Source organism: Prionailurus bengalensis, chromosome A1 (assembly GCF_016509475.1).
Source record: "Prionailurus bengalensis isolate Pbe53 chromosome A1, Fcat_Pben_1.1_paternal_pri, whole genome shotgun sequence".
NCBI lineage: Eukaryota > Metazoa > Chordata > Mammalia > Carnivora > Felidae > Prionailurus > Prionailurus bengalensis.
In genome coordinates this window covers 232,678,793-232,703,887 of record NC_057343.1, presented here as the reverse complement: position 1 = coordinate 232,703,887, position 25,095 = coordinate 232,678,793, and the positions used below count along the sequence as shown (strand labels likewise).

General features: G+C 46.1%; 1 protein-coding gene across 2 annotated transcripts in view; it reads left to right on the top strand.

Annotated features, from left to right (window-relative positions):
* Positions 1 to 18,333: 18,333 nt before the first annotated feature.
* MARCHF6 (membrane associated ring-CH-type finger 6) overlaps positions 18,334 to 25,095 on the top strand; it is a 77,102-nt gene continuing 70,340 nt past the window's right edge. Inside the window, exon 1 of one of the 2 annotated variants that reach the window (XM_043601039.1) lies at positions 18,334 to 18,610. In XM_043601039.1, the coding sequence (XP_043456974.1) occupies positions 18,592 to 18,610 (19 nt within the window). In that variant the 5' untranslated portion in view covers positions 18,334 to 18,591. The remainder of the gene's footprint in view (positions 18,611 to 25,095) is intronic. The other variant, XM_043601033.1, reaches the window with a different exon arrangement.

The window sequence follows — 25,095 nt, the reverse complement described above, 5'->3', positions numbered from 1 at the left end:
TCCTCTTCCCAAAAGAGCTAAAACCAGGTCTTTGATGGTTCCCTGAAATGTTAACCCAGCGATCCCGCTCCCAGGTAGAGGGCCAACGGAATTGAAAACATGCGTTCGTATACCTACGTGTTCATAGCAGCTTTATTCATAGTAGCCAAAAAGCAGAAACAACCCAACCAAATGTCCATCAGCTAATGGATGGAGAAGTAAAATGTGCTATATCTATTCAATGGAATAGTATTTGGCTATAAAAAGAGAACGAAGCTCTGACACCCATTACCACGTGGATGAACCTTGAAAACATTATGCTAAGTGAAAGATGCCAGACAGAAAAGATCACACATTTAGAGGAACTCTATAGAGACAGAAAGGTTAAAGTTTGCCAGGGGCTTGGGGGGGGGGGGGGGGGGGAGGAACAGAGGGTGACTGCCGATGGGTACAGGTTTCTTTTTACAGAGAGGAAAACATTCCAGGGTGGATGGTGGTGACGACTGCAGGGCTCAGTGAGTGAACATACCAAACGGTTGACTTGTACGTGTTTACGTGGGTGAATGGTACCTGTGACTTATGTCTCAATAAAGAGGCTAAAAAGGATTGTCTTTTGAGCACGGTCAAGGGGGTACCGTTCCAGTTCTTACAGGGTTGTGTATTGTATATCGCTTCTGTACTAAGCCCAAGAAAAGTGGTTTGGGAAAGCTCTTCTGGCTCTTGGCCCCCGTTAACTTTTCTCCAGGCTCCATGATCCCTTTCCTCTTCTTTCCCCCTCGCACGGGGCGGGCCGGTGGTTAGAGCCGCAGAGGGCAGGAAGGGGGGCCCCTACCTGCAGATGCAGGAGGAAGGCTGCCTGGGGGGAGGCGGGCCCTGCAGGCGCACATGGACGGAGCCTGCGCAGACGCGCCTGCCCAGCACCCCCACCCCCCAGGACTGCGGTCCGGAAAAGGATGACACCCGACACTAACCGAGCTGTTCCGCGCCGGGTGCACCCAGCCTCCTCGACGGACCCCCAGACCAACCTTCACCGGACTGCCGTGGGAGCGGGGGTACCTGGATCCGTCCCTCCCTGGTCGTTGCCGACCTCAGGCGGCCAGGATCGGGGAGGAACCGCGGGCGCCGCCAGGGGACGAGAGGACTGGTGTCCTTGGGTGCAATGCCCCCCAGGGAATGTCCGAGATTGGAGAAAGGGGGGGCGAGGAGAGGACGGGGAGCACGAATACCCGGTGCCGAGTCAGCGGAATCCGGCCTTAGTCAGAGGGAACTGGCTCAGAATCAAAGGGACAGCAGGGGGCGGGAGGTTTGAAAAACAGCAATATTTGTACTAGGGGAGAAAGGCACATAAAAGTGTCCTCGCAGTCGGAATTGGGAGTGGGGGTCACGGGGGAAAGCAGAAACCAGGCGGCCAAGAGCGAGTGTGCGTGGCGAGGGCACGTGGGAGACACGTGGGACCCCTGTCCAGCTCCGTGGGCGGCGTGGACAGGGCAGGGCAGGCTGAGCGTGGTCAAAGAAGCCAAGCGGTGTGGATGGGTGATGGCGGTGTAGACACCGAGACCATAAGATGCAAAAGGGGGGTTAAAGAATGCACCCCCCCCCCCCCCCCGTGTCTGCTTGCAGCCCATCTACTCTAATGGAAACCCCAGGTGCCTCAGGTGCCTGCGAGCCAGCTGGAGGGATCTCAGAGACAAGGAAAGTTGGGGGGGGGGATACGCCCGCAGGTTGGAAGGAGAGCCCCTGACCAGTCTGGAGCCATTGGCCTGGGGCCTTGCCTTTGAGGCTAGCTCAGATCACCTTGTCCCAAGTTCCTACCTCTGCTGCCCTCCAGCCAAATGCCAGGGAAGCCACAGGAGCTGATGGCTCAGGCCAGCAAGAGTCCCAGGGGTGAGCCAGAGGGCGGCTGTGCCTCTGGGCCTTCTTATTTCTGTTATCACCAACATAGTTAATGCTCATGATTTAACAATACGTAAAACACATTATGATGGCATAAGGCTCTCCACAGATGTCCACCTCCCAATCCCTAGAACCTGTAAACATGTTATGTGGCACACCCACGCGCACAAAGTGGGGGTGATTAGATTAAGGCTCTGGAGGTAGAAGATTATCCTGGATCACCTGGGTGGGCCCAGTATAATCACAGGGAAGAGGGAGGCACAAAAGGCCGAGTCAAGAGGAGAACCCCAGAAACAGAAGTCCCAGCAATGCAATTGCTGACTTTGAAGATGGACAAAGGGACGCGAGTTGGTGAACGCCGGCAGCTTCCAGAAGGTGGAAAGAGGCAAAGAAGGAGTTTCTGCCCTGGAGCCCCCACAAGGAACTCAGTCCTGCAAACACTCCAATTCCAGGACAGGGCAGTGAAACCCATCTCAGACTCCTGATGTCTGTAAGACAATAAATGGGTACCGTTTCAAGCTTCTAAGTTTGCGATAATTTGTTATAGCAGCAACAGGAAATCAATACCTGAATATGTATGTCTAAAAACAGAAAATAAAATCAGTGGTGATCTACCCCCCAGAATAAGATCACAGTTTTTAACGTCTATGATTTAGCAGTCGACTGAGAACGAGAACTGATAGGTGAAGGCGCTCGCAAAGAGCGAAAGTGTCGTGTAGCTATGCTGGCATGTCCAGGGCAAGACACCCCAGTAATTTTACCAGCTAAGAGGGTCTCGAAGCTCACCCAATGCCCAGATCCGGGTTTCTGAGTCCCATTCTCCACCCAGAGACACCAGAGCTCCAAGGCCGACTGGTTAATTTCAGGGTTCAGATAGGAAAGATACAAGATGATGCCAGATCGCAGTATTCTGCCAGACAGTGAGGAAGCGCGCAAAGAATGACGCAAACTTATCAAAAGAACGAAAGAAAGTTAGCTTGAAGGAGCTCCCTTTGGACAAATCTGGAATAATTTGCCCAACAGTAACGATGGTATTATGTTACAACTATTCTTACTTTATTCTATTATAATCATGGTCTCAAGTAAAAATCCACAAGTGCCTACAGATCCAATTATGTAAGTGAAAAAAAAACAAATGGAGAGAAGAGAAAGGTCTTCCTATGGTAGAATATCAACTAGTAAATGTAGAAGGAATAACGGAATCGGAAATACCATCAGGAGCCACCATAGTAATAACTGTGTCGGAGAGAATCATCAATGAATACTAAAACAGGGGGTGAAAGGTTAACGAGACATGAGATTTGTATACGGTCTCACTCTTCCCTCACAGGATACTAACTATCAAAGGTAAAATAGCAACTTTACGGTGGAGAAAAATCTGGCAGCCACCTTAACCAAGTGATCAGAATTAACACCATCAGTAACTGGACAAACTGACAACAGGAGCCTCTGATACAATGCAACAAGGGCACATCACTTCGGTGCCGCTCATGCCCAAAATTCATAACTTGAATTTGTGAGGGAATATCAAACCACACCGAAACGTATTTTACAAAATAAAACGAAATGGCCCGTACCCTACAAAAACGCCGAGCTCATGAACAACGCAGGAAGATTAAGAAATTGTTCCTATTACAGGGGACTAAAGAAGCATGGCACCTAAATGCACTCTGGATTTGGGACCGGATCCTGGACCAGGAAAAATGGCGTTTCCCCTTTTCCTTATAAAGGACACCGGTCATGCTACAAGGTGGATGAACCTTGAGGACACTATGCCAAGCAAAATAATCCAATCAAAAGAGACAAACATCGTGTGGTTCCACCTTTATGAAGTTCTTAAAATAGTCAAATTCAGAGATAGAATACATAGTAGTTTCCAGGGGCCGAGGGGAGGGGGGGATGGGGAATTATTGTGCTCTGAGTACTCAGTTCGTTTGAGATGATGGGACAGCACCGCAAACCGATAGTGGTCGCCCTAGACTGGATGTTTGTGTCTCCAAAAATTCATATTTGAAACTTAATCCCCAGTAGGGTATTTGGAGGTGGAGCCTTTGAGAGATGATTAGGTCATGAGGGCAGAGCCTTTGTGAATGAGATTAGTAGTCTTGTAAAAAGAGACCCCAGGGGCGCCTGGGTGGCTCAGTCGGTTAAGCGGCCGACTTCCGCTCAGGTCATGATCTCACGGTCCGTGAGTTCGAGCCCCGTGTCGGGCTCTGTGCTGACAGCTCAGAGCCTGGAGCCTGTTTCAGATTCTGTGTCTCCCTCTCTCTGACCCTCCCCCGTTCATGCTCTGTCTCTCTCTGTCTCAAAAATAAATAAACGTTAGGGGCGCCTGGGTGGCGCAGTCGGTTAAGCGTCCGACTTCAGCCAGGTCACGATCTCGCGGTCCGTGAGTTCGAGCCCCGCGTCAGGCTCTGGGCTGATGGCTCAGAGCCTGGAGCCTGTTTCCGATTCTGTGTCTCCCTCTCTCTCTGCCCCTCCCCCGTTCATGCTCTGTCTCTCTCTGTCCCAAAAATAAATAAACGTTGAAAAAAAAAATTAAAAAAAAAAAAAATAAACGTTAAATAAATAAATAAATAAATAAATAAATAAATAAATAAAAAGAGACCCCAGAGTGCCTGGGTGGTGAAGCATCTGACTTCGGCTCAGGTCATGATCTTGCAGTTTGTGAGTTTGAGCCCCCTGTCAGGCTCTATGCTGACAGCCCAGAGCCTGGAGCCTGTTTCTGATTCTGTGTCTCCCTCTCTCTCTATCCCTCCCCGGCTCACGCTCTGTCTCTCTGTCTCTCTCTCTCTCAAGAATAAATAAACATTAAAAAAAAAAATTTTTTTTTAAAAGAAAGACCCCAGAGAGCTCCCCTGTCTTTCTGACATGCAAGGACACAGTTAGAGATTGCCATCTACGAACCAGGAAACATCCTCCCCAGACACCTCATCTGCTGGCACCTTGATCTTGGACCTCTAGAACTTCAAGAAATAAGTGTCTGTTGTTTATAGGTCACCTGCTCTATGGTATTTTTTGTCAGAGCAGCCCAAATGGACTAAGATGGTGATAAGGTTGCACAACATTGTGAATGTACTTAATGCCATGGATTGTACACTTAAAATGGTTGAAATAGACAACAGGTGTTGGCAAGGACGTGGAGAAAAAGGAACGCTCATGCACTGTTGGTGGCAATGCAAACTGGTGTAGCCACTGTGGAAAACAGTACGGAGGGTCCTCAAAAAGTTAAAAATAGAACTACCCTATGATCCACTACTGGATATTTACCCAAAGAATACGAAAACAGTGATTCAAAGACAAACATGCACCCCTATGTTTATAGCAGCATTATTTACAACAGTCAAGATAGGGAAGCAGGCAAAATATCCATCAATTGATGAAAGTGGTGAAATTTTGGGGTTTTGGTAGAGGGGTCTGGAGCCGGTGGTCAAGAAAGAATTCTTGAAGACGTCTTTGGTGCAAAAAGGTGATTTTATGAAAGCACAGGGACAGGACCCGTGGGCACAAGAGCTGCACTGGGGTCCTGACGGGTAACTGATTATATATCCTCAGGTTGAGAGGGGGTTAGGGATAGAGTAAGTCTCTAAGGAATTTTGGAAGCAAGGTTTCTAGGACCTTGAGGGGCTAGGTGTTGCTAGGGAAACGCATTTTATTACTGTTTGGTAAAACCTCAGTCATGAGACCCTTCAGATGTGTATCGGCGGGGGGGAGCATAAGCTTGTAGTATGATTGCCTGCATATATCTTGGTGGAGTTGAGATAAAGAAAGTTTCCAAAGGAATTTTTATATGTTCAAGTAGACTTACAGGTTCCTGGGGCGTCAAGGTTAAGCCAAGATTCTCTTTTGCCCCTAGCAAAGTGTCATCATCAAGGCAGCTGAGCTCCTAGAGGGAGGTCACTCAGCCCGTTTCAAGGACTTGTCAATGGGCTGCAGGCAGTAAGGGAATTTAATTTTTCATTTGCCTTAGTTTCCCACACCACCATAGCAAGCACTTAAACCCCTCTCCTTGGTTCTTGGGTAGCCAGGAGTGTCCAAAGAATATCACAACCTATCCTACCTGGAGGAGGGGTGCTGTTAGCCTGTACTTTGCCCTCAACTTGCCCCCTACTCTCTCATCAAATGGATAAAGAAGATATGGTATCTGGGGCACCTTGCTGGCTCAGTCAGTAGAGTGTGTGACTCTTGATCTTGGGGTCATGAGTTTGAGCTCCACGTTGGGTGTAGAGATTAGTTAAAAAATTAAATCTTTAAGAAAAAGAAGGAAGTTGTGGCATCTACACAATGGAATATTATTCAGCCATAAAAAAGAATGAAACCTTGCCATTTGCAATGACATGGATGGAGCTAGAGATTATCACACTAAGCAAAATACGTCAGTCAGAGAAAGACAAATACCATAGGATTTCACTCATGCATGGGATTTAAGAAACCGAAGAAGTGAACAAAGGGAAAAAAAGAGAGAGAGAGGCAAACCAAGAAACAGTCTTTTAGCTATGGAGAACAAACTGATGGAAACAGAGGGGGTGGGAGGGTGGGTAAATAGGAGATGGGGGTAAAGGAGTGCACTTGTAACAAGCACCAAGTGATGTATGGGATTGTTGAATCACTATATGGCACAGCAAAAACTAATATAACACTGTATGTTAACTACCTGGAATTAAAACAAAAACTTTAAAAAAATTATTAAAAAATGTTAAATTAAGGTGAAAATAGCAAGTTCTATGCTGTATGTATGTTACTATAATAAAAAAATAATTTGAAAAGTCCCGCAACTCTCACAAACAAACTCATTACTGGCTGATGGGCAGAATCTGCATAAGGTCGGGAGTTATATAACACTGGCGTACCAATGTTAATTTCCTCATTTTAATAAACGTACTGTGGTTATGTAAGAAAATGTCCTTTTGAAAAAATAGAAATACATAGCGAAGTATTTAGGGGCAAAGAGGTATGATGCCTACAATACACTCTCAAACAGTTTAGAGAAAACGTACACAAATAATTCATATAGGGATAGAAAAAATGGTAGAGCAAGTGTGCAAAACATTACTATTTGGGGAAGGTGGATGAAATGTACTAAAGAGTCTGTACTATTGTTGCAACTTTTCTGTAAAATCATTTCAAAATATGCAGTTTTAAAAAGTAGAAGAAGTTCCGGGTACCTGGGTGGCGCAGACGGTTAAGCATCTGCCTCTTGACCTTGGCTCAGGTCATGATCTCACAGTTGACACCCTGCGTCAGGCTCTGCGTTGATGGTATGGAGCCTGTTTGGGATTCTTTCTTTCTCTCTGCCCCTCCCCCGCTTGTGCGCCCTCTCACTCTCTCAAAACAAATAAACAAACTTAAAAATTTTTTTTTTAAATAGGAGAAGTCCAGGGGCGCCTGGGTGGCGCAGTCGGTTAAGCGTCCGACTTCAGCCAGGTCACGATCTCGCGGTCTGTGAGTTCGAGCCCCGCGTCAGGCTCTGGGCTGATGGCTCAGAGCCTGGAGCCTGCTTCCGATTCTGTGTCTCCCTCTCTCTCTGCCCCTCCCCCGTTCATGCTCTGTCTCTCTCTGTCCCAAAAATAAATAAACGTTGAAAAAAAAATTTATAAATAGGAGAAGTCCAAATAACTGGAAAGGAATGAGACTGTCTGGAGGGAAGAGGATTCTAATGCCTCAGGCTGTCTTGGCCGCCAGGGCTCTGTGACGCCCTAATTCAGGTGGCTCAGGAACAAGGGAAGCAGTGTGTGCTCAGGTACCCTACCACCCTGACTAATGGGGAAAAAACAGTCCAGGAGCCCTTGGAATGGAGGCTGGGGCAGCTCCAGCCACTTGCAGAGATGAGCCAATTTGCGAAGAGCCTTGGTGAGCTGGGGTTTGGTTCAAGTGGATATCCACCAGGAGTTTCAGTGGAAGGCGAGGCAGAGAAGCCAAGAGGCTGATCAAGTTCAAAGCCCTGACCATTCTATTGCGGGGGGGGGGGGGGGGGGGGGGGAATCCACCTCTTCCAGCCACACACACAATGGGGAAATCTCACTCCCTTCATGATGAGCGAAATAAGTCAGCTGCAAATGGTCCACGAGGTCTGATTCCATTCATCTGAAGTTCAAAAGCAGAACAAATTGATGGTGATGGAAGTCACATGCATGTCCCTGGGGGGTGGGGGTCGTGGGAAGGGCAGGAGGGAATTCTGCGCAGCCCTGGAAACACTCTATATCCTGTTCTGGGTGTTGGTTGCAATTTATCAAGAATGTGCACTTAAGCTTTGCCCACTTTCTACTGTGTTAATCCTCCGTTTAAGACGAGTCAGCCCCACCCCCACTTTGGCACTGCAGCACTGACGAGGCGTCCATGTTAACAAGGCTTTCACGCAGATTCAATGGAGATTCGATTTACCTTGTTTGTTATTTCGTTGCTAAGCAACGCGGTCGAAGCTCCACGACCAAGTGACGCCAATGATTAAGAGCCAACGTGGGGGGTGTGCTGGAGGAGGATCCAAGAGGGACCAACATGGACAATCCCCACTCCCACCCCCTTGTTGCTCTGGGTGGCGGCGGGGGGATGGGGTGGGAGGAGGTGAGGATGGGATTGAGCAGGGCCGACCAGGCCGCAAGCTCAGGCCCTCGCTGCTTGGAGCCACTCTCCCTCCTGCCTGTGCATCTATCGCCATGGCAACCGCTTCGCAGCACCGGGGCTAAAATGAGCCCCGGTGGGTGTCAGGCAGTGATTGGAGGTCTCACCTGCCATGAAACTGAATAGCCTGATGAAGAAACTGATGAGTCACTGCAAGAAAAGGCTGAGGCGTAGGGTCATTCGTGTCAAAAGGGGACAGATTTGAGGCCAGGGCCAGGCCAGAGAGAGTGGTGAAGGTTTTCTGCAGGGCAGGGGTGGACAGGGCACCAAACCAGAAAGACCTACAACCAGTTAAAACTCAAATGATGTGGAAATAAACAAAGACCACCCAAATGAGAAAAGCAAAGCCTATTCATTCAGAGCTTACTATACAAGAGGAGTCAGCCCCCCTCCCGTGTTTGGCAGACCCTCAAAGGCGGGCACAGGAGGGGGGAAGCTTTATAATGGAAGAAGGGAAGGTTTCAGATACGCTCTGTTTGCAGACTGTTGGCACGGGGAACCCGAAGCGGGGTGTCCTGTGTGAGCCGTTACAGATGCGTGTTTGGCTCTCTCTCGTTGGTCCTAAATTGGAAGCGGGACCACAAGGTAGAGAAGTTGACAGCTACTGATGAAGTTCCAGGCCAATGCCGCAGGGCTTGAAGCTTGGCTTCCTGGGCCGGTGGCGGCAGACTGTGGGGTAGAGTTCTGCTGTCGTGCATGGTCAGGTCAGGGTCCATTTGTGTGTTCAGTCCCTCAGTGAATGCCTAGAAGTTAGACGGGTCAAGAGAGTGGTCCCCACGGTCGTATTGACCAGGAGGTGAGGCAGTGTGTACGACAGAGGCACAGCTGTGAAGGTCACCCCAGGAGAAGCGGAACATGGAGCATCACAGGGAGGAAAGGAAGAGACCAGGACGGGATTAAACACCTGTGTAGACTCAGCAGTTATGGGGACCAGGAGGCACCTCTGATGGGGACTCGGGGTCTCCTGTGAGCCCGGGATGTGTTTCCTTGCTCAGGCCCTGGATTCAGACACTGAGGGCACCACTTCTGAGAGTGTCAGATGGGAGTAACTCATGGAGTCTGAGAGTTCGTCTCTCCAGCTCCTACCGCATAAGAGTGTTGAGATTTGAACCAGTTACAATACATCAGGTCCATTGGGCAGGGCCTGGCACTCAGCACGTGCTCAGCCGATGCTAGATGTTATTTAGAGCTTCTGAATGGTTGCTCAAAAATTTAAATTCAGAATACTATGAGGATCACTCTCCAAAGTCTGTAGATGTAATTGGAAACTGACGTGTCAGTAACCTGGAGTCAGAGTAGGGTGAGAGGGATGATGAGTGGACTGAAGGGGTTAGTGGGAGAGACGCAGCATCATGGGCGCCAAGTGTATATATTTGTCCAGGCTAGACTGGAAGCCCTCTCCAGGGACGGAGGAGGAAAGGGGTGATGGGCCAGTGGGGAGACTCCAGAACTCTGTCTGGAGTGACACAGGAGCAGTTCTCTAAAAGAGAGACAGATCGGGGCGCCTGGCTGACTCCGTAAGTAGAGCGTGTGACCCTTCATCTCCTGGTCGTGAGTTCAAGCCCCACATTGGGTGTACAGCTTACTTAAAAAGAGAGAGACAGAGAGAGACAGAGAAGCAGATCTTGTTACCAGGAGACAAGGAGGAAGGAGAACTTCACAAACAAAAATAACATGTCGTACACTTCAACGGTTTGTGCTCAAAAAGAATATTTAAACCTAAGAAACTGAGAAATTCCAGTTAGACTTTGAGATTGCATCTAAGCAGTCAGAATGGTGATCATTATGTGGCTTCCCTAAGGGAAGTTGTAAAAAAAAGATTCTTTCCCAGGAAACCTAGAAAGCAGTCCTGAATTCAGTGGTAACCTTCTTCAGGGACAGGAACTATGTCTTTGATCTGCCTGACCTGCTTATCTCCAGGGTCTAACATAGCATATTCCACAGAAAAACCACTCAGTAAATGCTTGATGGTAATGGAGACCCACGAGATACAGAAGAAATGCAGCTTTGGATTTTAATAAATACAGGAGGGAGAGGGGCTAGTTAATTCCCAAAGATTCCTTTGGGTGCCATACAGCTAAGATGAAATTTCTAAGGGAGACCCTCCGTTTAGGGCAGCTACACAATTTCAGGTTAGAAGCCAAACAGATTAAAATGTACGTTGCAAGAGAGGAGCCAGAGAGAGACTCCTCTGGAGCCTGGGGAGTGGCCCCTGAATGCTGCACGTGGCTGAGTGTGGCAGTATTCGCTACACCCAGCGTGGGTCTCGAACTCATGACCCTGAGGTCAAGAGCAACATGCTCCTCCGGGTGAGCCAGCAAGGCGCCCCGATTCTCTGTCCCCCTAAGGACACCTGTCATTGCATTTCTGGTCTACCCAGATAATGCAGGATGATCTTCTCATCTCAAGATCCTTACCCGAATCACACCTGCAAAGGTTGTTTTTCCAAATAAGGTAACATTCACAGGTTCCAGGGATTAAGGCACGGACATATCTTTTTGGGGGCCACCATTTAGCCGACGATTCCACATCCCAAAGGTAAGAACATGAAGAAGTTCATAGTCCACTCCTGGAAATGCTTGTGAACTGTCCCATGACCTTCTGGGACTGACTCATGAGCTCACACAGGGCAACCCAGCATCCATCCTTGGAGGTGGGATTTATTACCAGCCTGGGGTGATCTGCCTTAACCAGGGAAATCCAACACAGTTTCAAAGAATTTGTGAGCTATAGGATCCTCTGGAAGTGGAAGGTTCCATAGCTAACTTGGATGCTTTTCTACCCTCAAGGGTGGATATCTTGCTTCATTTATCCTTGGGGTCCCTCGGACTTTTGTGGTTCAGCGTTTTGCAGAGTGCATACTCGGGTACTCTAGCCACATGAGATGGCCTTTTAGGGAAGGGTTCATGGCCAAGGATATGTGGACATCACTGGTGACATTCCCTTTTTGTAAATCCTCAACACGCTTTCATAGATTAAAGTCACCCAGAAATCCAACAGTAGAGAAGTCTAATACTTGCCAACTTGCCTGCAACCCTTTTACAACTCATCTTTGCTCTGGGAAAGAGATCTATTACACAGGAGTTGGAGGGTATGTGTTTGCACTGTGTTTCCTCTGGTTGGCAGGGTGAGCCGATGCCAGATTATTCTTCATTTCTGACCCTATTTGCAATCCCAGGGCTGGGGCCAACTGCTGACTCTAATGGGCTCTGATCCCTGCTAGGCATCCTCTCATCTGCTGATGTTTTACTTCAGCCCAGGATTCAGCCGTGTTGCCCAGGACTTACTGATCTTCCTTTGATGTCGCAGCAGAGATACAGAATCCTTGGTTGTGCTGCATTGCTACGGCCCTTCCCATGCCCTTCCCTTTCACAATAATTGGGAACTTGCCTTGTTTATGGGTGATCTTTTGTGTCCATCGGCATTAAATAAAAGGTTTCTTTTGTCTGGCTTTATTGAGTAGTAAGGTCAGAAATGCGGCAACTCAATCTGAATTTCTAAGTGGCTCAGAAGGGGTTCCTAGCTTCTTTCCCTCCTTTGGTTTCTGCAGGAGGAACTCTCTAGGCCCAGCCTATTTCACACGGATGAGCACTCAGGGCCCTGACACACTCAGGAAGACCAGTAGGAGTCAACAGTGATCTTTCCCTTTCTTTCTTTTCTTTCCTCTGTTTCTTCTGCCCTCCCTCTCTCTCCCCACCCCACACCTCTTTCTTTCTTTCTTTCTTTTTTTTTTTTTTTTGCAAGAATTAGGAGATTGACACAATTAGAACAAGGTTTTATTTCACGGGAAAAATCAAGGGAGAATTTTGTGATAAAGAGCCTAGAAGGTTTGTAAAATACACTTGTTATTATGAACATCAATGTTTTCATTTTTTTAAAACTTTATTTATTTATTTGAGAGAGACAGAGACAGCGTGAGTGGGAAAGGGGTAGACAGAGAAGGAGAGAGAGAGAAGCCCAAACAGGCTCTGGGCTGCCAGCACAGAGCTAGACGCAGGGCTCGAACTACAAAACTGTGAGATCGTAACCTGAGCTGAAACCAAGAGTCAGATGCTTAACCGACTGAGCCACCCCAGGCACCCCTGAATATCAATGTTTTTAATGATAACATGCAATTTCAAATTTAAAAAGAATTTTAAAACCTAGCTGTCCCACTTAGTAGGAAGATGTGAATGAAAGGATCTGAAGGCCTGTGACTTTCAAGCATTGCTCGACAGATCATGAGTAGATGGTGAGACTTAGCCATCACCTTAATGAAGTGATCAAACTCAGCAACATTGGGAGTGGTTCAACCTGACTTTCTGGCCTCCCTGTGTGCTGCCACACCACCTATCAAATATTCTTTTTAAAGAAATGTTTATCCCGGATCAAATCAAGCCTCTAGGCTAACTTCCAGTTTATGTGATACAGACAGCCTAGCGGAACAGATTACATGACAGCCAGAAGCAATCAGACAAATCTAGAATGAGAGACTTTGTATTAACAGCTGTCCTATGATCTGCCAACAGACATGTCGTCAGAAAACAAAGCGTACAGGACTGTTTTAGAATAAGGGCGATGACCACACAGACTTAAACCTATGGCAATGAAGGAGGCTGGATTGGATGCTTATGTTACACACTTTTTTTTTTTTTCAAAGCAAAACTGTAAAAGACATTCCTGGGACAATTACAGAACCTTCAGGTTCTAGGTATTATTATGGGGTGCTAATGGTTTTAAAAGAGATTCTTCTTTTTCTTTTTTTTTAATGTTTATTTATATTTGAGAGAGAGAGAGAGAGAGAGAGAGAGAGAGAGACAGAGCACAAGCAGGGGGAGGGAGACAGAATGTGAAGCAGGCTCCAGCCTCAGTTGTCAGCTCAATGTGAGGCTCGAACTCACGATCCATGAGATCATGACCTGAGCTGAAGTCGGACGCTTAACCGACTGAACCACCCAGGTGCCCCTAAAGGAGATTATCCTAACTCTAGAAGATACAGTCCTAACATGCTCAGGGGCAGAGTTGTTCAGACAAAGTTGTTCAAACAGGACATATAGCTGCTCATTGTACTATTTCTTCACCTTTTCTGTATGTTTGAAAATTTTCATAATGAAAGAGTGGAGAAAAAAGGAAATGTGATCTTGAAGGCCTTCATCTCAGCAAACTTCTGACTTAAATCGTGATTTTTATGTGATTTTTGTATCCAAACATGCCATGAATAAGAAACACTTGGTACTCCATTTTGATGATTTTTTAAAATATATATAAAATTTTTTTAATTGGAGAGAGAGAGCGCAAGCAGGGAGCGCAAGCATGACCCTGGAATCATGACCCAAGCTGAAATCAAGAGTCAGATGCTCAACCGACTGAGCCACCCAGGTGCCCGCCATTTTGATGAGTTGATTCAACTCAATGTATATCCTCATTGAGAACAGCTGCATGAGGTATTGAAATCGGATTTATTACAACCAAGAAATGCAGATATAAAGGTACAGACACACTAAATGTAATGTATCATTGTTGCTCATTTAATATTGTGGCTATGATATGAACTTATCTCTTCCTAAGAAAGGCTTTAATACACATGTACTATTCCAGCATCCAAAGGATGTCCTGGAAGTTTATGCTTAATTTATTCAGCCAATATTTATTGACATGTTGCTACATGTCGAGGCCTGTATTGACCTCAGGGATACATCAGTGAATGAAAGGAGACCACAACTGTGAAGGACCACAGGTGACAGACCTCCATGTGCACAAGGACAGATGTAGCCTCATTCATACACGAGTGCAGAGTTCTCTAAAGATTTTGCTTGCGCACATCCTAAAAAATTATGCGTACCTTTATTTCTCAATAAATAAACATTATCAGTTTAGGTTTAAATGGTGGCAAAAGATGTAATTCTGTTATAGCATTAACATTTTATTTTATTTTTTGAAGTTCATTTATTTACTTTTTGAGAGAGAGAGAGAGGGAGAGAGAGAGCGCATGAGCAGAGGAGAGGCAGAGAGAGAGGGAGAGGGAGAATCCCAAAGAGGGTCTAGCACCCTCAGCACGGAGCCCGACACAGGGCTCAGACTCACAGACCGTGAGATCACGGCCTGAGCTGAAATCAAGAGTCAGACGCTTAACCAACTGAACCACCCAGGCACTATAAACTTAACATTTTAAAATAAGTGTTTTATCACTCTTTTCAGAATGCCATAGTAAGTGTAGTTTCTTTGTAATCTGTGCGTCTAGGGATTTCCATACCCGAGGTGTTTACAGGGTGGTTTCTGCTGTCACGTAAATTCTTGCTCAAGGTAGCTTGTGACATATGTATGCATAGCTACACACACAAATATTTGGTTATGTTTACTGTGTGCAGTTCATTGTCCTTGTACATTTACTCGTGGACGTTCTTTGAGGGATGACGTTATGGACGGAACCGTGTCCTTCTAAGGTTCACTTTTGAAACCCTAGCTCTCGGTGTGACGGTATTAGGAGACAGAGGTTTTGAGGAGGTAATTGAGATTGAATGGTGTCAGAAGGGAAGGCCCCTAATCGAGTAGGACCCCAGTCCTTGTAAGAAGGGGAAGACACACCAGGGGCGTGCACACACAGAAACAAGGCCGTGTAAGGATGCAACAAGAAGGCGTCCGTCTGCAAGCCAAGGGGAGAGGCCTCCGGAGAAACCAATCTTGATGGCATCTTGACCTTGTACTCTCAGCCTCCAGGACCATGACAGAGTAAATTTCGGTTGTTTAAGCTACCCCATCTATGGTCTTCTTTTATGGGAGTCCTAGCCGACCAAGACAGCTAGGAAGCAGTGCATTCCCCTAGAAGAATCAGCATTTACTTCTTTCAGGTGCTTAGGGCTCCCAGTGGTCCAAGACCATTTTGAACTGAATTCACTGTCAGAGATTATTTGGTCACTGGGGTGATGGGAGTTTGGGGTGCAATCCATGCCGGGGTTGGTTCATGGGTATCATCAGCAGACAACTTTTCCTAGATGTCTTAGAGAGGATTCAGATTTATTTCTGGCCCACTGTTCCCCAGAGACAGCAGCCCTATGGGCCTTGGGGAGAATCCTGGTGGAAGGTCCCTTAACAGAGCCTCAGGCTGGTCAGGTTCTGGGCTTCCAAAATTATTCTTCTTGCTGTCAAAACACAAATTCATATCTGCCTGGCTCAGCAGAGCAAAAGCAATTTCCAGGTTCCATTTTCCTCCTCTCCTCAGATTTTGGTCCAGTAATTGCTTTACTGTTTTACTCAACATGTAAGAATATGTCTTTTATATTTTTATCTAGCATTTTCAACTGTTGGCTTAAATAACCTAGCCTGCTATATCCTCGGAAAATGAAATGGATGTTATTATTTTTCTGAATACTTTAACTGAGGTTATCAAAAAAAATTTTTTTTAATGTTTATTTATTTTTGAAAGAGAGAGAGAAAGAGACAAAGTGTGAGTGGGGGAAGGGCAGAGAAAGGAGGAGACACAGAATCCGAAGCAGGCTCCAGGCTCTGAGCTGTCAGCACAGAGCCCAGTGCGGGGGTTGAACTCACAAACTGTGAGATCATGACCTGAGCTGAATGAAGTCAGACGCCCAACTGACTAAGCCACCCAGGTGCCCCTAACTGAGAGGTTATTTTAACCAGGAATTTACGCATGGACTTGAAGGCATCCATGAACTACACCCTGAAATTTTATGCAATGTTTTGTGCCTGTGGAATTTTTCCGGGAAAAAAGTCCATAGATTTTATCAGGTTGTCAGAAGTGTTTATGACCGATCCCCAAATTTGAGAACTGCTGCTCTGGAGTTCCATCTGCACTTACCAATTTTGCCTTTAAAAAATGATTTCAGAATAATTTCAAAGTCACAGAAAAGTTGCAAATGCAGTACAGACAACTTTCATATTAACTTCACCCAGCTTCAGCAACTTTTAACTTCTCCCTTTCTCTCGGATACACACACACCTGCTTTCTCTGGATACACACGTGTGCACGTACGCACGTGCACACCCATGCACACACACACACACACACGGATATACAGTCTTTTTTTCTAAACGATTTGACTATAAGCTTCAAACCTAATCCTACCTCAAACCTAAATGCTCTAGTGTGTATTTCCCTAAACACAGATCTCTGAAAAAGTCGGGAAATCAACACGGATGCAACACTAACCTCCAAAGACCTTACTCAAATTTCAATTTTGCCAATTGTCCCCAAAATACCTTTTTGCGTTTTCTGGTGTGGGACCTCATCCAGAAACACACATTGCATGTAGTTGTCGTGTCTCTTTGGTCTCCTCCAATCTGAAACGTCTCCTCATTTTCTTGTCCTGACAGTATAGGCCTTATATTCTGTAGGATGCCCCTCAGCCTGGGTTCGTCTGGTGTTTCCTCATGCCCAGATGCAGGCGTGCCTTGTCGGCAGGTTTTGATTTCTCATCATGTCCATCTGTCCCATCACTGGTGATGCTAACCACCCCGACCATCTGGTCATGCAGATGCCTTCACTGCGGTACATAACCCGTACTTCTGTGAGCAAGTCTCAATGTCTGTCTCACAGAATCCTTGCCATACAACGCAAGACTGGGTTTGGTGATCCTGAACTGGGCCTCCGGTCTCAGCTCAGTGAGAAGTGCTCTGCTACAGGCCTTACAGGCACGTGAGCTCATATTAGGGTTAGGTGAGGGATAGGGGCTGGGGAATGAGCCTCCTTCAAATTCAGTTTCTTGGGAGATAGTCAAAACATAGTTAAAGGAAGACTTAAATGGGATCAGTTCTCAAGCTCAGTCCTTGAAATCAGCGGGTCTCCATTATGGTGTCAAGAATTGGCTTTCCTACATTGGGTAACATGAGTAAGATCAGTCAAGTCAGTGACATCGGTCTTTAAGGGTTGTTCTCTTTTTGGAGGACTCCATTTCACTATTTTTACTCTAAATCTCATTCTGATTCAGAAAGGGGGGGGGGGAGGTCTTCCCAATGCCTTCAGTCACGCAGATGTAAAAGAGATTGCTAGCATTCTTGAATCTATTTCTGCAAATCATCTGTATATTGTTTAAAATGCTTTTCTTTGGGGTTAGAGGCATCTCTGCTTCTACTCAGGCGATCCTAAGGCACTGGCCTTTCTAATCTGTATTTTGTAAGCAGAGCTTCACTTAAAGAAAAAGGCAAGCTCATGGTGTGGAGTACTGACGGAGGCAGAGGTCAGCCGCTCCTAAGGCCGAGGCAGTTCGGCTCCGGCCCGGTAGGCGTCCTGAACTCCGCACAGGAAGGCCTGTTCGCAACCGAAGCGATCTCTATTAGAGGCGGATGTCTCAATCCTCAGCCTCAGTGGGTTATTGAAGTCCTTCCAACCAAAATGCATGAGTATCCCCGGGGGGAATTTTGGTAAAGTTAGCGAGCGTCTTCTCACATTTCAGTGATGTTGCACCGTTTCCTCAAAACGTGCATCACAGCCACCCGGGTGCCGAACAAAAGTGCATCTCCTGGGCCCACTCCAGACACACGGCACTAGAGTCTCGTGGCGGGAGAGGGGGCGCAGAACCTGTGTTTTCTTTCACCCAGAGGATCCTTAAGCCACCCAGCAACGAGCCTCTGTTGTGCACCGCGGTCCGGTCCGCGCTGCGCTCGCTCACGCTGCCCCGCCCCCCCGGCTCTGTTCCTTTTTTGTCGCCGCCCTCGGTGCCACCAGAGTTCGGCTCCTGCTTAGGTTTCAGCCACGCCGCCCACGACGAGACCCAGGTGGCCCGGAGCCCGGGCACTCGCAGCCCCGCCCGCGCCCGACCCTCACCGTCCCGGAGGCCGCCGGCGGCGGAAGTGACGGCGCGCGTCGTTGGGGGGCGCTCCCGCCCCTTCCGCCCGGCGCCCCGCCCAGGCCCCTCCGCCCCGATCTCCCCGCCCCTCCCCCTCCCCTCTCGCGGCCGCTTTCTGTCAGCCTGTCTCCCTCTCCCTCTCCCCCTCTCTCCTTCCTCTCGTTTCCTCTCTCGCACCTGAGCACACGCACCTGCCCGGCCCGGCTCCGCTCCCTCCTCCCTCCTCCCCCTCCCTCCCTCCCTCCCCGCCCGGGCCGGAAGGCTCCGGCCCCGGCCGCGGGTGCCTCGCGGCTGCGTCACCGCCGCCCCCCCAGACAAGATGGACACCGCCGAGGAAGGTAAGCGGCGGCGCCCGCGCCCTTGCACCGGCGTCTGGGTTCGGGCCAGGCCCGCGCTCTGGTCGCGGCGCCCGAGACGGGCGACGGGCCCGGGCGGCGCGGCGGGGGCGCCTCCCCTCGGGGCGGGGGAGCGCGGCGACCGGCGGGGCCAGCGCCCGGGCCGTTTGCCCGCCGAGGAGCCGGCTCGAGGGGCGGCGGACCGCGCGGAGCGGGGGGGGGGGGGGGGGGCGGGGAGCCGAAGGTGACCCCTCGGCGCCCCCCACCGTTTCCCGCCCGTGCGCGCGGGGGGCGGGAACCCGCCGGGGGCGCGGGGCTGCGGGGCTCCGGGCTGGCGCGGCCTCCCTGCCTCTCCATCCCCCCCCCCCCCCCACGTCCCCGGGGGACCTGCAGTGGTCGCCGCCCGAAGTACGGGGGCGTATTCCACGCCCATCCCCCACTCGGTTTTGTCTTCCTTATTGTCGTTTCGCCTATTGCTGTACAGGCCCTATCCCCTGACGACAAAACTTCTTTGTTGACTCTGAAACTTCGCGAAAAATGCCCCGCCAGGTGACGGCTGAGTGCGGTTGACTGACCCCTATTTAAGAACCTTGCCCTGTGCGTCCCTGCCCCCAAATACTTTGTTTACTAAGCGTGGAAGAGTAAGGTCCAGCGAGGTTATTAGGAGGAGGGAGATTGTTTGGAATTCTTTTGTTTCGGTGTAGTTTATTTTGTGTCCAATCCTTGACACCAGCAAGCGGGGGTTTGTGTGCTTTGTTTTGTGAGTGTGTGTTTGGGATACGGCTGTTTGTTAACCCGTGTAAACTGAATACATAAGGTATAGACATCGAGGGGTATGGAAATGCATTTGCTTATCCACCGAAGGGTAGGGTGGGTTCACGTTCAAGCGGTTTTATCTTTTTAGAATCGACCAAATAATTTAGTGTGTCTGTAGAGGAAATTACTACATTATCCTGTTTCTTGATGGTTTGGTTATCAGTGAAGATGCCCTGATGCGTTGATTGGCTTTATGTGGGGATATGTCTTGCAGCCTTAATGGATTGCGATTTGGGTGGTTTTGGATGAAAATCGTGGAGCACTGCCATGGCATGCAATAGTGATAAAAAGTTTAAGATCTTAGTGTATGTGAAGAATTGGTTGAACTTGACTTATCATTTCTTAAATAAATCTTTCATTGGATAATAAGAACCTAGGCTGTAATGACATTTGTGTGTGATGGCTTACGGAGCACACCCACGTGCCTTTACGTTTGATCCTCATAGTGTCCGGTGGAGTAGGTAGGTATAGGTGTGGAAATTCAGGCTTAGTTGTTTTAACAGCTGGTCCACGTTTCACACACTTGTAAGAGATTTTTAGCCCAGATATTCTGATTACCAATCGACGTTTCCTTCCATTATGTCTCCGTTGTGTTTATTACACCCAGTGAGTGAAGCTAGTCGCCACAGGAGATTCCCTTGGAAAAAAATAGTAAAGCTGCTGAGAGGTTAGGAATTACTTTGTTTTTGACAGATGGTCCTTGTGTGTGAATTTCCATCTGCAAAGATTTTACGTCATTTCGGATTCACATTTTAATGACTCAATCTAGTAAGGCACGTATTTATTTCTTTATCACTCGATGTGTGCTGGCAACCCTAAATTCCATTCTTTGAGCCTGGGCGCTTAGTACTTGCCTACACTTATGGTGCTATAGTTAGTGGTAAATCAGGAATTGCAGAATCTGGAGGTTTATATGGAATCGTGAAAGGATGATTTTCAACGTACTTCTAGTGCTTCAACATTGTTTTTCCTTGTAAAATTATAATCAGGGTAAGGCATAAATGATTTTTATTTACTGACTTGAACACTGTTTCTTATTGAAATAACTAGTATTGAGTACGTGTGTGTGGCATGTGTTTACTGAACACTTTATACACATCTTCTTTAATTCTCTCCACATTTTTAGGGTATCCACTCTTTACAGAGAGGAAAGGGGGAGTGTGTGGGGGGGTTTGAGGTGAGGGGTCGGGTTGGTATGATTACGTGACTTGCCCAGGGTCATCTAGATAGCGCGTATCAGGGGTACGATTCAGACTCAGGTCTGTTAGACCCTGTGGTTAAAATAGATAATAAATAACTTATTTTTGTCACTCCCTTTATAGGATGAATCATTTACATATTTTGACAGAACCTTTTTTTGGGCATTTGTTTTATGAAGCTATTAGTCATGAAATGAAAGTGAATTTTAGTACTTCTCCTGCTCACTTTGCTAAATTCCAAATCAGAAATCTTCTGAAAATTTCAAAATTAATTTAAATTTAACTTGGAAAAACATTGAAAGGAAAGAGAGGGTTATAGAGAATTATTTCATGATAAAGTGAAAAAAAGCTTGGAAACAACTGCTCTATTTGCTAAACTAGTTATTACAGATTATTTCTTAAAATGCATTTGGGTGTTTTTTTTTTTTAATCTGACTATAAAAGAAACAGTTTTTCTGTAGGGCACAGTAAAAATGAAAGAAAATTACCCAAAAAATGTAAAGAAAATTAAATTTTTAAAAATTGTCATTTATTATTAAAAACACTGATAATGTTTACTTTTCTATTTTTAGTATGTTAATCTGAGCAAAGATGAAGAATGTAATTAAAATACCAACTAAACAGTGTGTAACTCTTCCCTCCTTTAAAAATGGCATGTCGAGGGGTGCCTGGGTGGCTTGGTTGGTTAAGCATCCGACTTCGGCTCAGGTCACGATCTCACGGTCCGTGAGTTCGAGCCCCGCGTCGGGCTGTGTGCTGACAGCTCAGAGCCTGAAGCCTGTTTCGGATTCTGTGTCTCCCTCTCTCTCTGCCCCTCCCCTGTTCATGCTCTGTCTCTCTCTGTCTCAAAAATAAATAAAGTTAAAAAAAATTTTAAAAAGGCATGTCGCTTTCCTCTAGGGTATCACAGATGATGTTGTAATGCTCAGAATGTTTTGTATTTGTGGTAAACAGTACTAAAGTCTGTTAGAAAACAGATAATTTGCTAGATGGATTTTGGCCCTTCATAATAAGTGTTTGCTAGATTTTAAAGATCTCTAAAAAGTGTTTGGGGTATTAAATTTTGTTTTTGTAAAATCAACAGGTTTATGATCTAGTTTCATAACAGAGGATGTGTGAGTCATTCATATTGTTTTTTGTATGTATTTTGTATGAGTGGAGATACGTTATGTAAACTGCTATCATCAAGTCTTTAAATGTAAGAGGATACCTTAGATACACAGCTTCCTCATTTTATGGATTAGGAGTCTGATCCTGCAATGCACTGAGATTTTTTGGTTTCAAAAAATATATATATGTCTTTTGCTCAAGGATATACATTAAAAAAAAAATGTTTATTTAGAGAGAGAGAACCAGCGGGGGAGGGGCAGAGAGAGAAGAGAAGGGGCACAGAGTATCCAAAGCGGTGTCCACGCTGACATCAGAGAGCCTGATACAGGGCTCGAATTCATGAACCCATGAGATCATGACATGAGCCAAAGTCGCACACTTAACTGACACGGCCCCTCAAGGATATACATTTCTTAAAAGGAAAAACACCACGCTGTTGGAATGGATGTTGGAAGCAAGTATTGATGTATGAAACCCTCATAAAGATACTAAATACATTTTGCCATAGTAGAGTGTTATCATTTCGGTCCAGTGATACAGACCCGATTTTTTTATTTTGCTAAATTACTACTTATGCTAGCAGAACACAGTTCAAAATCTTATAAGCAATTTGTTTATGGAATGCCAAAGCAATTATTTTATATGCTTTGTGAAACATTGGGAGGGTATAAATTTGAAAGTGTATTGCAGTCGATCGTGTTACATATTTACTATGGCAAACACTTGAGATGACATAGATTTGGAAGAAAGGAGTTAGAAGTATGGGAAGTTGTCAGAACCAGACAGCTAGTTACCATCTTTCTAGAACCACATGGTCTTTCATCTCTGCCTCCAGACAAGTCTGCTTCATTCTTCTCACCGCAGATCAGCTTTCACTGCATTGGCAGGCTTATCACCAAGCAGACATGCACTTATTTGACAAATGTTTATTTGAGCACCTGTTAGAAGCCAGGCACTATTTTATGCGCTTGGGCTAGGCAGAGAACAAAATAGACAAAATCCCTCATTTCATAGAGTTTACATTCTTGCTTTTGGCTTGGTAGGGGAGGAAGGGATGACAGAAAATAAATTATATGGCATAGCTGGAAGGTTATAAATGTTGTGGAGAAGAGTAAATCTGGAGGGAATAAGGTGTGCCAGGGTGGGAGGACGGGATTTCAGTTTTAACTATGGCAGTGAAGGAAGGCCTCACTGAGAAGGAGCGAAGAGAGGGAGTTGGATACGCAAATACTCTGTGCACAGAGAATTCTAGGCAGAGAGAATAGCCAGTGTGAACTCTCTAAGATGGGAGTGTGTCAGGAGACCAGTGTAGCTACAGTGGAGTGAATGAGTTGGGGGAACAGTAAGTAAAACATGAGGTCAGAGATCATGGGACCAGTGTAGAAGCAGAACGGGTATGTAGGACTTGACTTCTACTGTTGTGAGATAGGGAGGCTTTTGAGCAGAGGTGAGGCATAAATTGTCTTGCCATTGTGTCCATGGCAATTTCTGTGAATAGATCTCTTTCCTCATCAACTTAATCTTAAATACAAATTTCTGGGAGCTAGAATCTGATTGGCCCGTGTGGGATCAGGTACCTACCCATGATCCAGGTGGCTGTGTGATGGTGGGAAAGATGATGGAAAAGTAAAAATCATGCCCAAAGCTACAAACCAGCAGTTACAAGTCCTGGAGATGTAGTATACAGCCCCATAGCAACAGTCAGTACTATGTTATATGTGTGAAAGTTGTGAACAGAGTAGATCTTAAAAGTTCTTATCACAAGAAAAAAATTACGTGTAGTGATGGACTTAACTAGAGTTACGGTGGTCATTTCACATGTTACATATATTGAATCTTTATGTCATACACTCAAAAGTAATGTTATATGTCAGTTATAGTTCAATAAAAAGGAAAAGAATAAAAGTCATGGCTGTCAGTGTCCATTCTCGATTCAAGGCAGACATCCCAAAAGTTGTTTCCTCCATTGTTGAACTAGAATATCTTCTGGGCTGGAATGCTGTGAGTGATTAATGTTGAACTACCTGGGTATCCTCTTCCTGACCAGGCTTATTTTAGTTGGGCTTTACTTCTCTCCTGTAAGGACCTGAAGATTGCTTATTTTTAGTATAATACAGGCAGAATGGAGAGTGTTCTTAAAAAGGTAACAGGAAGTAAGACCCCAAGGGAAAACTGATTAATTCAGACTATATTTTAGAATGCTACTGCAGTGGGCTGGGCAAGATATTATATAGGGGTTTAAATTCAGGCAGTGGAAATGGAAAGAATGAGAAAGAAGAAACAGATCAGGGTAGAATTAATAGAAAATAGTGATTGATGAGGTGATACAGGAAGGAAGATTTAAGAATGATTTCTGGTGTAGTTTCATTAGCTCTGAATGGGAAGAGATGAATTCAGTTTTGGATATTGTATTTTCAACAGGTGCCATAACAAAGGATCACAGACTGGGTGACTTAATAGAGGGTTATTTTCTCACAGTTCTGGAGACCAGAAGTTTGATACCAAGGTGTCTGCAGGGCTGGTTTCTTCTGAGGCTTCTCTCCTTGCTTGCAGATTTGTGTCTTCTTCTTGTGCCTTCTGTATGGTTTTCTCTCTTTGCATGTTTGTGCCCTAATCTTGTTTTTACAGAGGCACCACTCATGTTGACTTAGGGCCCATCCGAATGATCTTATTTTTTAACTTAATTATCTCCTTAAATACCCTGTCTAGAAATACAGTCATTCTGAGGTTCTAGGTATTAGGACGTCAGTTTATGAATTTTGGTAGAGCTGGTGGAAACAACACAATTGAGTCCATAACAGGCATAAATTCTTGAAGGCTTGGAAGACATGGAACATTTTCTGTACACTTATTTCTTATAACTGAACTTAATTACAATGTCTTTTCTACTTTTCTCTCTCACTTCCCTGCTTCCACTTGTGTATTCTGTACTGATAGGTTAATAAGGTATAATTTGTATACAATCAAATTTAGTATTTTTAGTGTGTAATTCTATTATAGCACTTTTGAGATAGAAGATTTGGAGGTTCCTTGTCTCTTTCTTCCCCATTTATCAAATATTGAATTCCCCCATTCTTAGCCATTTCAAAGTTCCTCAGAGGCACTTTTATTAAATGGAATAGTTTGTAGACCATTGGACTTAGGATTCCTTTACACTTTTTTTTTTCTTTTTTAATTTTAGAGAGAGTGATCAGGAGAGAGGGACAGAGAGAGAGAGAGAGAGAGTGTGTGTGTGTGTTTAATGTTTTTATGTATTTTTGAGAGAGAGAGAGAGGGAGCAAGAGCACAAGCAGGGAAGGGCAGAGAGAGAGGGAGACACAGAATCCGAAGCAGGCTCCAGGCTCTGAGCTGTCAGCACAGAGC